The following is a 15757-nucleotide window of genomic DNA, read 5'->3' as shown; positions in this document are numbered from 1 at the left end:
AAGGAAAACTCTTGTCCGATTTTGTTAATCACACGCTTTGAGTTAACTCTGCGGAAAGAGACATTAAGAGATATTTCCTGTAAAATAGCAAAGCATTCACAGTTACTAGAAAATGCAAGTAAATATGAAGGCACCATTTAACAAAGTACATGTTATGCTTCTCTGTGGAAAACAACATTAAAAGTTATTATTTTAGTTAGGAATAAAAGCAAGAAAGTAAAAATTATTTAAAATCCACTTTTGCTAAAGTTTATTTTTAATGTGTTGAAAAGCAAGGCTGTAAAATAGCAAAATTAATCATTATTATATTAGCAAATGCAGGCAAATATGCAGGAAAACAATTTTGTTATTGTTATGCTTTTCTATGGAAAGCAAAATATCAGTTAGGGAGTAAATGTACAAGTCAAGTTAATGTTATTTAAAATCCATTTTATGTTCAATAGCAAGGTTTTGACAGAGGCTTTCTGTACATGTTTTTGGTTATTATGTTGAAAGGGTCTTTGAAATTATCTGATTGATTTTTTATGAAGGCAATTTATGTTTGCCCCGCCCCTTCCAGTTGAGTAATTTGAGGGAATGGCTTATGTTAAAAGTAACTGTGAGTTCTCCGTTGGGAAGAGCTTACATAATAAGCAACCATTAGTATACAATGGTATAGGTAAAGCTCCCTGTTGGGAACAGTGTAATAAGATGTAATAAGTAATTTTAAGTTTAGTTCCCTGTTGGGAAGGGCTTAAATGTAATAAGTAACTGTTAGTTCCCTATTGGGAGAATTGCTTGTGTAATAAGTAACTATAAGTTCCCTATTATTTATATGGAAAGGTTTGCTGTAACACCATGTCTTTTCAGAACCACCCCAACTTATTTAGAGATAGTCATTACATGGTGTTACCGCAAACCTTTCCATATCGTATTTCCACCATGCAAAGTTTCAAATCCTACTTATAAGTTCCCTGTTGGTGGGAAAGACATATTCTCGCATTGTGGTTTGGGCACTGGCATGGTGTTCAATCTTTTTTTAATATCGTTTCCTTCTGTGCATTTTAAAATGCTTAGATTATGTCCAGTTAACAAATTATTACAAGATGTTAAGTTTTTTTTCTCTTTTTGCATGTGTTAATTTTAATTTATTTAATACAAATGTTGCTAAGTTTAACATATCTTTGAAGAGAACAGGTTGAAACATCAGCATTGCAAAAAAGTTAAATATTACGGTTGATAATTCTCATTAAGAAATTAATATGGGGGAAAATTTTGCAAGGGTATGAGTAGTATTAATATTGCATCCATCACCATGCAACATGCTGTCAGTCAATCAAGAAGTGTCATCAGCGAATAGTGTCAGCAAATCCAGCAAAGAGAGAGCCAACCCTTTCCTTACCAGAGTCAAGTCCTGCAGCACGCGGTTCAGATGCATCGCAAGGGAGCGTTCACTGAACGCATCCGACTCCACATCAGCATCGAAGTCGGACTCCCGACTTAGGGGCCGGGCTTTCCCAATGGCACCCTCTTCGGGCGTGGTGGCTGGGTTCCTGTGGGGTGGGGAGTCACGTTGACTGGGTGGATTGGGGTTAGGTGCTATCCAGGGATCTGTCTGGGTTTCAGTGTCTGTCAGTTTCTTCTGTTGGGAAGAGGTTGTGGTGGTAAGAGGTTGTGGAGGTAAGTGAACAAATTCAACAACTACGGCCAAATTAGAAAATTACAATTGGTAACACGCTCTGCAAGCCCTGCGCTGAAAACAACTTTTACCCCCTAAAAAGCACACTTTTTTGCGCCCTTCATACAGCTGTAGGGACCCAAGTAACCCCAAGAAGCTGGAAACACAAAGGACCTGCACGGCTTACATGCTTCAAGTTAAAGACTTTAAGGCACTGGACACTATTGGCATTACTCAAAATAATTTTTAGCATTAAAGCTTACATGTTTTAATGGTTATGAACATGGATAGCTGTTGTGAAAATAGTGAGAAACGGCTCCCTCTGAAGTTTGAGAAACAGGTTATTTCTCACTCAAATAGTGAAAGACTTCAGCTGAAGCAATTTACATGTATTAGGCCAATGAAAGCCCACAAAATTGTTCAACAAGTGTGGTTTTTCTTTCATTATTCTCCTGCAACTTCGATGACAAATTGAGACCAAATATTTACAGAGTTTTTATTTTATAAAAACCAAGTAAGAATACTGGTCTTTGACAATAACCAATTGGGTCTAGCGACTTCAAAAGTTCTCCTTACTTCTCAAACTCTCTTTAAAAATTTAACTCAAGTTCGCCCCAATTAAAGATGAAAGCCACTCTTGGTAAGGACTCCAAGAAGAAAACATTGAAGATAAAAATAACTAAATAAAAAGCTGACGATAGAAATTGATATTCTTTTTAAAACAGTCCAGATTGTAGGTTTGATTGAAACAAGCATCAGGCAAGGAGTTCCAAAAAGATGCACAACCCGTGAGGTTAAAAAATTCAAAATAATATTATTATTATCAATTATTGTACAAAGGTGAATAAATAAAGAAGGGGGTCACAGCCAGGGCATACCAAGAATTGCCTCTGTCTGAAACTTCAAAAGGAGTTTTATAAATCCCTCAAATAAAAATCTTTAAAAGGTCTTAATTTTTTCCCTCCCATCTCCTTGGAGCAGACGCTCATATTACCTTGTTAGAAAAAGGGTATTCAGCACATACAAAAGTAAATTGCATCTTACTCAAATAATTCCTTATTATTTCTCTCCAGAAAAACATGTACTTCTGAGTAATTCTAGAGTTAGTGTCAATCAGACGCGAGAAATAAGAGTCTTTTCTGTTGTTTGTTTCGCCGGGGTGTCTTTTGAAATCTCGGAGAATCAAAGTAAGCTCGAGTGACGGAAGGAGTTATCCAACCTGAGCGGTCAATAAATCATTCAATAAGAAGTAAGTCAGTGGCAGAACGGAGTTGAGGGGAAGAAATATGATCAGCATTAAAGTTAAAGAATAAACCATTTGAATAAGTTTTTCTATTCTCGCTTTTTTGGCAGCGCTGTTTTTTTAAATTTAAGCCTGTGGAGAGATTGTTAACTACAACCGAGTAATGGTTGTTTTGGTAACAGTCTTTTAGGGTTTCATGGGGAAAAAGAAACTGTTAGAAGACGGATGACTGACTGTAAATACAAACGCGATGCACTTTCCTATAAAGAAAGTGTTAAATTTAAATTGTGAACTGGCATCAAATAAAATTAAGTAATTTAGTAACACAATTTGTTGCACACAATTGTTAACATTTAATGTGTAAAAACATGAAGCATGAAATTATCAATGATCCTGTAAATAAAAATGACACAATCTCCCAAAACAATGATTATTTTTTAGATATGAAGTAATATATGTGTTACAATAGCACAAACTGTTATAATATTTCATGAACATATTTCATGTACATGTACAACTGTTAACATTAAGTGTGTAAAAACACGAAGCACGCAGTTGATCAATGTTCCTGTAAATAAAAAAATGACACCCACTAGCATGATAAAATCTCCAAAACAATTATTATTTTTATGCGTGGTTATTTATGAGTTACATTAGCATAAAATGCTAGATTACATCATGAACTTGTAAGTGCAATGCCATCTTCCCAGGAATGATAACAATGTTTATCTGTGACAGTTTTGGGGTCAGAATACATGTAGTTTCAGAGGAATTAGGAAAACCTATTAGAAAAAAAAACAGCACAAAACTTAATGTAATTTTTGACAAAGAGGGCAGTATTGCTTTTAATGGGTAAGTTGTTTCAAAGGTTGCTCTTCTTGGTACTTTGTTAAAATTTACTGGTTTAATTTGTTAGCTGATAATGTACGGGTGTTGGGTTACAGCCGAAATATACACTGTTATTTCAATTAGATGAGTTAATATTATGCTTGTTTGATGATCTTACTTTTAGATTTTTGTGGTAGATTGAAAATTGATATATACATGAACAATTTAAAGTAACCTGGAAGTGGTATTTTTTCAAAATAAAGCTTTTGTCACTAACATATGTGTTTTGATGAGTGGAATGTGAATAAACAGTTAACTAAGGTTTTAAAAAATCAGTTTCGCCACGTCAATCGAGGCACACTTTGCCTGTAATGCGTAGAGTAAACACAATTGCAAAGTACATGTACGGACCAAGTCGTGAGTTTGTACGTTTAAAAAAAAAAAAAAAAGGTTTTTTACCCGCAATGCCGACCAGGTGTATTGCTGCTGAATGCAGAAAAACGCTTTTTGAAATGTACCAACTCACGACTTGGACGTACATGTACTTTGCACGTGTGTTTACTATACGCATTGCAGGCAAAGTCTGCCTTGATTTACGTCACAAAAGGGGTAGGCGGAGTCAGCCCCCCAAACAACTTTATATATTTTTTTAACATATAAATCGTGACAAACAATTACTAAAAAAATTGTTTTATTGTTCGTAAGCATATACTCTTATGTTTGAAAGAAAAAAAGTTCTATTTCCAGGTGACTTTAACCTAAAACATTTCTCTGAAAACTTGCCCCCAAAAATGAATGTCAGTGTTTTGCAATTGTAGGTGAACACACAAGGTTTTTGTTGGCCATGGTTTGAAAGGAAAACTTTTGAAGAGTAAACTCAACAATTTTTGTGAAAGCATTTTCATCATATAAATGGAAATAAGGAAAACTCCTTTGTTTATCATTTTATCCATAAACATGCCACACCATGTAAGACTGTTTTGTAAAATGTAAATCCTGTTTGACTTGAAAATTGACCTGGCCAGTGGCTTTCACCAATTTTGTAAAGAGAAATTATTGCCAAGTTAAGCGCATTTCATACATTAGAAGGAGTTTTGTTCATCGTGAATACAGGTACATGTACATCATATGGCTGCTGCAGAAATTTGACATTTACGTTGTCGGCCGAGGTTGGCGATCGTATCCGCACAATGCCTTGCGAAGCATTCTATGATATTGGTGCCAGACTTCTCTGTATGTTAACAAGATGGTTAGTTAATTAACAAAATGGCAATTAATTATCAAATTGGTAATTAATCAAACAAGATGAAAGAGGAGGCCTATTGTTATGCAAATTAGTTTTCCGCTCGTTCCAGATGAGAAGACTTTTGTCCGTTTACCTCCCACTCTTCAGGGTCCGATTCGATTTCTGAAGGCAGAGACTCCGTGACTCTCTGACGAGATTTCAGACGACCTGTTGCCATAAGACGATCTACAATTTCTTGGTGCTATTTCGGAGAAGAGAGATGTGTAGTGGGGGAGAGAAGGTGCAGTTGTAGAAAAGCTCAGTTTTTAAAATCCAAAGTAACTTTAATAAAAAGCGAAGTATCCCGAATTCCGCGGTAGTAGAATATAAAGCAAGACAAGTTCTCAAAAGCTTAATCGGGAACTGTCTATACTAACCTAGAAATACTTTGGGTAAAAAAGTCATTTGGAATAAAGGCATTGTGTGTGAACAAAAGCGGGGGAATGTAAGGAACGAAATCTTCCACAAAACTTTGAGCCAAATGAAAGTGCAAATTAGTGACTTTTTGACACAGCATGAACCAGCAGGTGAAAGTATGTTAGTTAACGTCAAAATATTTAATAAAAAAAACCTCACTAAAAACAATTAAACAAAATAAACTGATGCATGGTCATTGCAAATGGCTTTCAACACCAATACCATAACTGCTTATGTTGACACGTAAACACCCCTAAACACAAAGGCAATACCATAACCCCAAATGTTGACACTTAAAACATCCCCTCAAAACACAAACATGACAAGCGTGAGCTGTGAATGCGTGAACAAACCAAAGCCAAGACAACCAGCCACTCAGCACGCTTGTCTTACCCCACGCGTCTCCCTGCGAGACGTCTGCTGGGACCGTCCCACTTGCACCACGGGGGTGGTCTGCATTTCATGATCGGTTGCCTCGATGGTGGGAAGCTCCTCCTCAATAATGGGAGGGGCTTCTTCTGTGGGCAGGGCCTGAGCGGGTGGGGGCTCACCATTAGGCTCCTCCCCGTCCGTAACAAGTTGCTCCTGCAGGAGTTTGTGTAAATTTTGTCTTAAATCCCCATAAAATATTACTTTTTATGTAAAATTATACATTAGACTTAAGACGATGTATCGATGATGAAGGTTTTCTGGGTTTTCGAGTTACTTTCATAAGCTTATAGAATAATTTGTCCATCGATAACTTCATGACAGGCATGAAAATCAAGACAAGCCTGGTACGACCGTGCACACAATCCCACACAAAACAATTTTCAAAATTGTTTGCTCTTAAACAAGATGTTTTTACAGGTTGTCTGTGTATTCACTGAACGCAAAGACAATAAGAATGAATTAACTCAAGATTCTAAAAACACTGACGTACTTTCCCTCTGAAGATATCAGGGTCTGGTCTATGAAAGCAAACTTTCTTTTTGAAATAAGTCACCTCTAACTATCAGAATTCGATCGTTCATTTCTTTTCCACCTCGTACAGGCCCAACTTCACAAATGGCCAATTTCTGAGAAGACCGCAGTCTTTATATAGGTTGTATGTACAGGTCGAGTCAAAGTATTAAAAGAACACGTTGCCTTGGATCGGTCAAGTTGGTCTTTGAAAAGCGTTTGTAACCATTTGTTAAAAAATGCATATGATTAGAGAGATATTTTAAAGTAGGATACAATGATCCACACAAGTATCACTCGAAATTGCGTGGGTTTTCTTTTACCTCGTCGACTAACACGGTCGGCCATTTGTGGTAGTCAATTTTTTGACTCCCATACATGGCCGACTGTGTTCGTTCACAAAGTAAAAGGAAAACCACACAATTTCGAGGCAAATTTGTGTGGATCATTGTATTCTACTTTTAAAATATCTTTCTAATCATATGCATTTTATAACAAATGGTTACCAGCGCTTTTCAAAGACCAACTCGACCGATCCAAGGCAATGTGTTCCTTTAATGAACAGGGATAATGATCAACTTTTGATAAACCCAATCTGAAAAATCACACAATCAATAGCAGTATCCAGCCAACTCTTGTCAAATCATTACACAAAAGATGTAATAATCATTTTTAATTCCCCGTCTTGTCTTTACCTGATTGCTTAAGCCGGTGGTGGCCTTTCCATTCTGAGCAACTTCCTTATTGTCTGTCACAGCTTCTTTGGTGTCGACAGAAAGGTTGGATTTCTCTGGACCGAAGTATTTCAGGCGCTGCTCTGGAGTTAGCTTCTTCAGCTTCTTCTCTTTGGATTCTTCTTCCGATATCTTGGCCTGGAAGTTAATATCAAGAAACTTTATGTACATGTCCTTCCTTTTACAGATGGTCACAGTGGTTCAATGGTTAGACTGCAGGACTTGCAATAACAAGGTTGTGGGTTGGAATCCTACCAAGCTAACCACTGATTTCACAATGATGAGAACAAGTATTGTCGCCAAGTTACTGAATCACAGTTTCTTGATTTGTGCAATTCATAATCATAGACATTAAACCAATGTTTGTATGAGAGAGATTGGCCGTTAACAGATTGGTGTTAACAACCCCTTGTGGGAGTTTGTCGAGTTTACTTATGGGTGTATACAGAAACAAACTTCTGAAAGATCAGCCTATGTCCTTTGAATTTTGATTTTCAAATTGCAATTTATTGCCATATTGGTTAAAAACAAGGGAAAAGGGAAACAAATACACAGTGTATTTTAAAATCAAAAGCAGCATAATCTATTGGAAATAACTGAAATAACAAAAGAGCCACACAGTATGGGGTTATTTTTCTCTCCAGGATTGTTTTAAAATGCATACAGATAAAAACAGACAAACATAAGTTTCATCAAAAACTATTAAAACAAATGGCCTAGAAAACAATTTAACTTGGAGGTAAACTTTGAACACCCCCCCCCCCCACAAAAAAAAAAATAAATAAATAAATAAATAAATAAATAAATAAATAAATAAATATAATACAAAAATGAATAAAACTAAAGCCCAAGGAACCCCAAACAAGAGATTGTTTTAAAATGCATACAGATAACAACAGACAAACATAAGTTTCATCAAAAATAATAAAACAAATGGCCTAGAAAACAATTTAACTTGGAGGTAAACTTTGAACAATCCCCGACACCCCCCCCCCAAAAAAAAAAAAAAATAAAAAATAAAAAAATAAAAAATATTTGTCAAAAATAAATAAAACTGAAGCTCAAGGAACCCCAAACAAGAGCGAGACTTTGCTAGTGGGGTCGAAACGCCAAGCCATTATTAACAACTTACCATCTGCCCTTGCTCCTTGACAAAGTTCTCAAGCTGAGCCATTGCCTCATCTGCCTCTTTCTCAGCCGCTATCTTCTGTTTCTCAACAATACTTACTTTCTGAACCAGCAGGTTTTTCTCCTGCGGAAAGGGGGAACAAAATAGCAGGTAAAATATCAGATTAGAACTTTGAAGAAAAAAAAACTGGGTAAAAAAAGGGGAAAGAAAGGGGGAAAAAAGAGAGAAAAAGGAGACAAACACATAAATTTTGTTAACTTTTGGTTAAATTTTATTTCTTTTACATTTACATGTAGATCTACATGTAGCAGTAGTTGATCAGGCCCCAATCTCAAAAAGCTGTCATTTCTTTTTGTGGCACAAGTTGCATCAGTGTAAACTTAATCTGAAACTTTGGCTTGTAATTTGTTTCTGCTAAGCATGTTTTGTTCGGTGCTTAGCAAGTGTGTGTGCTTACAGGCTTAAAGAAATTGGGACCTTGTGTAAAATAAAGTAAATCAGTTACCATAATTGTCTTTCTTGACCTTACACTCAGTGCTGTCAAGACGGAGCTATGTACATGTATTGTCAACAACTGAAAATCCAACAAGGACTACATTTTACATGGTAAGCAAAGTTAAGAACAAACATTGAAAAGTGCCTTTTCAAATAAATTTGAGACCTACCATTTCAAACTGATCCTCTTTCTCTTTGACCTGAGTTCGGAGTAGGGTCACCTTCTTGTGGTTGTCTTCCTTCACTACTTTGACTTCATTCTGGAGACCCTGAACGATAAACAGAGCCTGGGGGAAATAAGCAAAAGAATTAATAGTACTGTTTGAAGCTTTGCATAGTGTGAAAAAAATAAGAAGAAAATATAACTAAATAGTAAACTTGTGGGTACACTGATGTGTAAATCTCTTTTGTGGGAGTGTTGGCTCTGAAAAGAGCCGGTGTGGTCTCAAAATTTTGAACAGTATGCTCTACTCATCTTCAGAGACCACACAAGCTCTTTTCAGTGCCAACTATCCCACAAAAGAGATTATTTTGGATTCATTCACCCTTAACTTTCTTGTATATATACATAACGTGTTCTTGGCTTGTCCCCTTCATTGCATCTGATGAAATAGTTGTTGCTTTGAAAGCTGACGCAGCTTTTTTATGTAATCAGACTAACACAGCTTTTTTTATTAATTTTGGTTTTTACCAATACACAGATGTGTACTCAGTACTTTCCCGAGTCCTGTGAAAAAAGTATCACAGGCATTTTACTCAGGTGGGATTCGAACCCACGACCCTTGCAATTCTAGAGCAGTGTCTTACCAAATAGACTACCGAGGTTGCCAGGTAGCTAGAGGCAGTTCGAATCCTATGTTTTGGCAGCGGGTACCACAACGATATAAGAGATGTTAAATTTGCATCAGGGATAAAGAATATTAGTTCTGGTTTTTTACCCACAGCTTTTTTGTTTACTATTGTCTACTATGTAGATTGTATTTCCACCATGCATTAAGTTTGAACTCCAACTCAAGTATCTTAAAATACCTCTTTCCGGTACTGCTTAAAGGCTGAAGGAAGCTTCTCCTGAGGAACTTTCTCCCATCGTCCCTCATCTTCGATTGGAATCTTCTCCTCGAAGGGCACCTCATGGACGGGCTCCAGGTTGGACTTGTTACGGCCGGCTTTCTTAGGCGTGGCCACCTTGGCAGCGGAGTCGGTACTATCGGTAGCTAGGAAATGAATCATATGTCAAGGAGAAACAACTGTTATGTGTCTGAAGTGCTTGGCATAACCAGTTAGGGGGACGGCTGGATGAGCTCTCAGCTCAGAACCCTTTAACCCTCTTACAGCCACCCCCCCCCCCCCAAAAAAAAAAAAAAAAGTAATAATAATAATAATAATAATAATAATAATAATAGTTAATAATAAAAAAATAAGAAAAACAAGATAAAAAAAAATTAATAACAAATATTTTTGATAATATCAAAAATTTATTCACTACCACTTCCACCTCCCCAAATGAAAATGTCTAGTTGTGCTACTGAAGATAAGTGTTTCTTGCCGAAGTAAAACCACATACCTTTAGGTGTGTTGGGCTTGGACCCCTTAGACGTGTCTGACTTCTGAGATTTAGGCGTGTCTGGAGTCTCTTTTGGAGTTGGTTTGGACGTTTCCTGAGCTGGTGTTGTAATACTACTCTGTCTGCTCAAAGAGTCCTATTGAACGGAAAACATACACATTTTAGGAAGGACACAATTTATAATTTTTTTCTCTGTGTGTGAAATTTTGACTCTGGTCTTTTTCCACTTGCAAATTGCTTCTCAGAATTATTGAAAAAATTCTCTTGGGAGAGTAAGATATTGTAAAAAATATTTGTAAAAAGCACTAAAAAGCACTCCTTTTACAATGTACATGCAGTGCTGTTGGTTTACTCCAAGTTGCCCGTAAACAATTTCCAGTTAGTAAATGTTTGCAGTTTTCTCAATAACAGGAGCACAATTTTAAACGATTCTTTCCACAAATTCTATGATAAGGTTCTCGGAATCTTAGTGGAATTGACTCAATGTGAATGACTCTAAAAAACCAAGGGAATACAATCCGCTTAAAAAGTTTAAAAAGCCATCACAGTATTTCTTTCACTGCTGCCTGTCTCAGACAATTGTACAAATCACCACAAAGAGTCTATTGTGATGTGAACGCATCATGTTACAACGAGCGGGACACCAGTGATACAGGGTTCAATGGCAACCTGATAACTCATTGTAATTTGATCACAGGGAACCGGTTTGTATGAAGTCTTTTGGTTTATCACTCACTCGAGCCAGCTTGGGTGACATCCCGATTAGTGCAGTGAGGAATGCAAACTGATAAATCAAAGTTATCGGTTCAAATAAGAAAAATAAAGACTGTTTTTGTTCGGTAGAACTAGACACTTTTTTGCATGATTTAAAGAGTACTTTATCAACTTGTCTTCATTAAGTAAAAAAACAGCCCAAAACAAAAATTGTATGAGCAAAAAAACTCACTTTTGAGTTTCAGCAGAAAGTGTCTGGCTTTGGAATGGAACAATCAAAGGAAAACAACTAATATTCTTATATTTCTGCAACACAGAAATGTGTGGAACTCTTAAAAACTACATGTCTGTGTTGTCATTTCTTTGTTCTGCAAATTAAGCAATAACTGACCAAGATTATTTGGTAAAATACGAAGTGACAAATACTACAATATATATATTTAAAAAAAATAGAATGTTGCTTCTGCTAATGAAGTTTTTCTCTTTTTCATTCCCAAACAGATACAAGTTTAAAATTATTATGAAATGTTGCTTTTTCTTGAAGCATGAAAACACATTTTCTTACCACTTTCTTATGGATGTTTGATGACTGCCGACTGGGCGGGACACTCTTATCATCTTTCAACTATTAAAATGAACAACAATGATGAAAATAAAACACTCAATATCCAAATGTTTATTTAGGAAGACTGAGTTTCTTTCAGAGGCATGATATTTGGCTAATGGAAAAAAGAAGGATTATTTTTTAAACGAGTACAAGGGCTGACCTGGGCCCAATTTCATAGAGCTGCTAAGCACAAAAATTTGCTAAGCAAGAAATTTCTTCTTTGATAAAAACAGGATAACCAGCCAAATTTCCACGTGATTTTCAGGACAAGCAAACAACAGCTGAATACCAGTAACAAGCAATATGAAACAAATGGAAATTTCATCGGTAATCCTGTTTTTATGAAGGAAGAAATTTCATGCTAAGCAAATTTGTGTGCTTAGCAGCTCTATGAAATTGGGCCCTGCATGTACACATGGTGTAGGCTTTATTACACTTTTCAGTCTATTTAATACAAATATTCAAATTTGTTGTTATCACCAAAAAAAATAGGAAATCGGGCCAAGGTAAGAATGACATCATGCCTGCTTTTAGTATTATGGAAGTAAACATACATGCTTAAAGAACTTTTGTGGTAAAAACTGCAATCTTTTCAAATCACTCACGTGCATTGTGAAAATCACAGTATTATTTTGATTATTTCACATCATGGTTAGTCAGTCCCAAATTTATTTGTTGGAAAGGGAACTTTTCATTAGTTCATGCCATATCGAAATAGTGGCTGTGGTTGGATCACCCAACTCGTTTTAATGTGAGGTTCACCTGAAAAGGGACATCACAAGTTTGAATCTGACAAATGTAGTAGCCTTGGTACAAGAGGCATCCCATAATTCCGAGTGGTGGATGACAGAGTTAAGATCGAAAGCGTCTTGAAATAAAACTACAGATGTAAAAATCTAATAGATCTCTGCATCACGGACAAACTCCATCACAGCACACATATTAAAAAACAATCTTCAAAATCCATATTAAATGATGAAAGATCATCACTTTTCAAAATAAAAAAAACCCCAAGCACAGCAAATATTTTGTGAAATCTTGAGACTCACGCTGAGGTCGTTTTCAGACAATGGCTGGGAGGCTAGACCTCTACCAGGGACAAACTCTAGGCCCTCTGTCTGCGACATTTTGTGCTCCAATTCCGGGTACTTACCGGGGAAAGCAAATTGGGATCGGAGAAAATTTACGTTAAAAGATGACAAGTTTAAGTGCAACATTAAATACAACTCTTAAAAAAAATATTCAAGTTAATTTTTGAAGTAAATATAAATGTATACACATATCAACAGTGAAACTTCAGACCTACCCGATTGGATTTGCGGCTAGCTAGGTCCAACTGACTGGACTTTCTGCTGAAGCTAGGCTTCTCTGATTCGTCGTCTGATTCTGGCGCCCAGTGCTTCACTTTATTCGCTAACTCCTCCTGAGAAATGAAAGAAAGAACACAAAAAATGAGAATTTTGCTTGTCTAAATATTGTATGTACAAGATACACAGGGGTGAGAGTCAGCGCTTACTAACATGTCTGAAACCATGCTCCAAACTTTGAGGAGGTACTTTGAAATGATGACTTTTCCTCCTGGAGTTTCACAAAGAGCTTTTGGAAACAATCCTCAGCACAAAAGAATCAGATAAAAGATCAGGCTTTTTATACATTTGAGAAAATATCATATTTTTTTGCAGCAGGTAGTGCATAATTTTGATATTCTTAGAAAATTGGTGTGTATAAAAAAACTTGATTAAAACAGGCCATGAGTTTAATGTGTACCTCTAGTTTATCAATCTTCTGCTGGTACTCTGCTTTCACTGCCTCAATCTGACCATTGTGCTGATGTTTGAGAGAGACGATGGTAGACTCATGATGCCTCTGGAGGTCTGGGGAGAAAAACGATGATATTCACTCAAGAAATGTTGTCATAAAGAAAGAACAAATGATTTTTATTTAAAGGCAGTGGACACTATTGGTAATTACTCAAAATAATTATCAGCGTTAAACCTCCTTCGGTAACGAGTAATGGGGAGAGGTTGATAGTATAAAACATTGTGAGAAACGGCTACCTCTGAAGTGACGTAGTTTTTGAGAAAGAGGTAATTTTTGAAGAATTTGATTTCGAGACCTCAAGTTTAGAATTTGAGGTCTCAAAATCAAGCATCTGAAAGCACACAACTTCATGTGACAAGGGTGTTTTTTTCTTTCATAGTTATCTCGCAACTCTGACGACCAATCAAGCTCAAATTTCCACAGGTTTGTTATTTTATGCATATGTTGAGATACACCAAGTGAGAAGACTACTCTTTGACAATTACCAAAGGTGTCCATTGTCTTTAAAATAACTTACTTTTCCGAATTTAACATCCCTAGATCTAGTCTAGTAACAAAAAGATAAAAATCCTTCAAGAAATATTGTCATTTTGAATGCAGAAAAATACAGGGTATCTGCACACTTCAAAAAGTCAATTTTAAGAATTTTTAAGACCCTTTCAATGCCGCCTTGTACAGCATTTACATTGTAAGACCAAAAACAAGGGAATAAAGCAGTGAGAAACAGCTCTAACGACTCACATCCTTTTTTTGAGGCTTCAAATAACTCAGTTTAATAATTTCTAATGATTCTTTTGATTAAATTAATAAAATTCCTTAACTAAATTTGAAGAGTTTAATTAAGGACTTTTATATATTTTGTAAGGGCCCACAAAATTACTTTTTTTCCAGATTCAACATCCATAACTGTTCCTAAAAAAAAAAGTTTAAAAAAATGAAATCAAAGGCAAAGGTTACAGTGAGAAAAGCTATGTATGAATTTTGTTCAGACACTAAACAATTAATACTACTTGTTTTGTGACAGACGCTCTGGAGTGCAACCTGGATATGTATGTTTGTTTAAACAGTAAATGTACACAACTGATAAAAGTGACACACTTTCATAATGGGTCATCTTTTTTCAGCAGCCTGATTTGGCCGACTTATATTTTCTTATCACAATTATTCAGTGTTTTTGACAAAACCATGTGACAGCAAGAGATATTGAACACAAACTATGAAAAGTGCACGGTCCGTTTCAAGGCAAAAATAATTCTGGTATAATGTAAACCAATACAGAAGATGTTTTCAGAACAATTTATTTTCCTCTAACAAACAAGTCATCACTGAATAAATTATGTGACATCGTGTTTAAATAACAAACATATTCAAAACCAGTTGTTACCACTATACCATCTCTTTTAAAATCAATTGGAACACTCCAGAAGTAACCTGAAAATCTTATGAATAAATTACAGTGACATGTTCCAATAATTGTCATCCTTCGTGTTTAATAAATATTTCATTACCGTTTCTGGACTCTTCCAACTGCACTTGGAGCGTTGATACCTTCGACTGAAGTTTGTCGATTGTGTGCTGTAAGACAGTAAACGAAATCCACACACAAAAATTAGGAAGTCATCCTTACAGGTTGCATGAAAACTGATGACAAAGTGCAGAAAAATGCCAAGCCTCACGTGAAAAAAAAGGCAAACAACTGTTTAAACGGAGGACTTTCTTGTAAGTTAACGTCAATCCAAGTGTGGTACGGGGTGCTCCAAACTACCACTTGTTGACTAGGATAATTTAAGATCAATAGCCAATGACCTCTCTTGCCTTCATGTCTAACTGAAACTACAGGATAGTGGTGGCGGCTTTACAATGTTCCTCTGTACAGCCAGTTTTCTGAAAGGATTATCTTTCATGAAGAAACAAAATCAATCAAACTTTGGAGGCCACACAAGAGCTTAGTGATAAAATTGATTTTTGGGGGATTCTCACTAACACTAGGTTTTTGTGAACTGATGGACAAGATATCTGGGGATTTTGTCAATATCGAGTCTGCAGGTTTTATAGAGCAGTGTGTGTGCATTGAGGAACAGGTGAAGGATTTGCGTGGATTAAGGGTGAAAATTCCCTCAACAGAGGGCGCTTGGGCTAGATGATGAAATTTTGGCAATATTTTATGAAACAAAAACAATACAAACATACATGGTGATTTGATTTTTAAAAGAAAACAACTCATGAAATGAATAGTATGTCTCACGGTGCTTTAAAAAAACATTAATACACATTTTTTGACATGCCATATTAATGATATAGACAGATTCAAACCAAAACAT

The 15757-nt window shown here is 36.1% G+C and overlaps 1 protein-coding gene across 8 annotated transcripts in view; it reads right to left on the bottom strand.

The window, feature by feature from the left end:
* The window catches only part of LOC139936925 (uncharacterized), a 55127-nt gene that overhangs the window by 20830 nt on the left and 18540 nt on the right, over positions 1-15757 (bottom strand). For 2 of the 8 annotated variants that reach the window (XM_071931751.1, XM_071931753.1), the window contains exons 9-20: positions 14945-15011; positions 13383-13489; positions 12922-13038; positions 12665-12763; positions 11574-11633; positions 10295-10430; positions 9760-9944; positions 8901-9017; positions 8239-8358; positions 7068-7244; positions 5824-6015; positions 1382-1621 (exon numbers count right to left, since the gene is read on the bottom strand). In XM_071931751.1, coding sequence (XP_071787852.1) covers positions 1382-1621; positions 5824-6015; positions 7068-7244; positions 8239-8358; positions 8901-9017; positions 9760-9944; positions 10295-10430; positions 11574-11633; positions 12665-12763; positions 12922-13038; positions 13383-13489; positions 14945-15011 — 1617 coding nt within the window. Of the gene's footprint in view, positions 1-1381; positions 1622-5107; positions 5216-5823; positions 6016-7067; positions 7245-8238; positions 8359-8900; positions 9018-9759; positions 9945-10294; positions 10431-11573; positions 11634-12664; positions 12764-12921; positions 13039-13382; positions 13490-14944; positions 15012-15757 lie in introns of all 8 variants that reach the window. The other 6 variants (XM_071931752.1, XM_071931756.1, XM_071931755.1 and 3 more) reach the window with 5 other exon arrangements.

This window comes from Asterias amurensis, chromosome 5 (assembly GCF_032118995.1).
Source record: "Asterias amurensis chromosome 5, ASM3211899v1".
NCBI lineage: Eukaryota > Metazoa > Echinodermata > Asteroidea > Forcipulatida > Asteriidae > Asterias > Asterias amurensis.
Note: the sequence above shows the minus strand (reverse complement) of the source record. Positions and strands in the feature narration are given on the sequence as shown.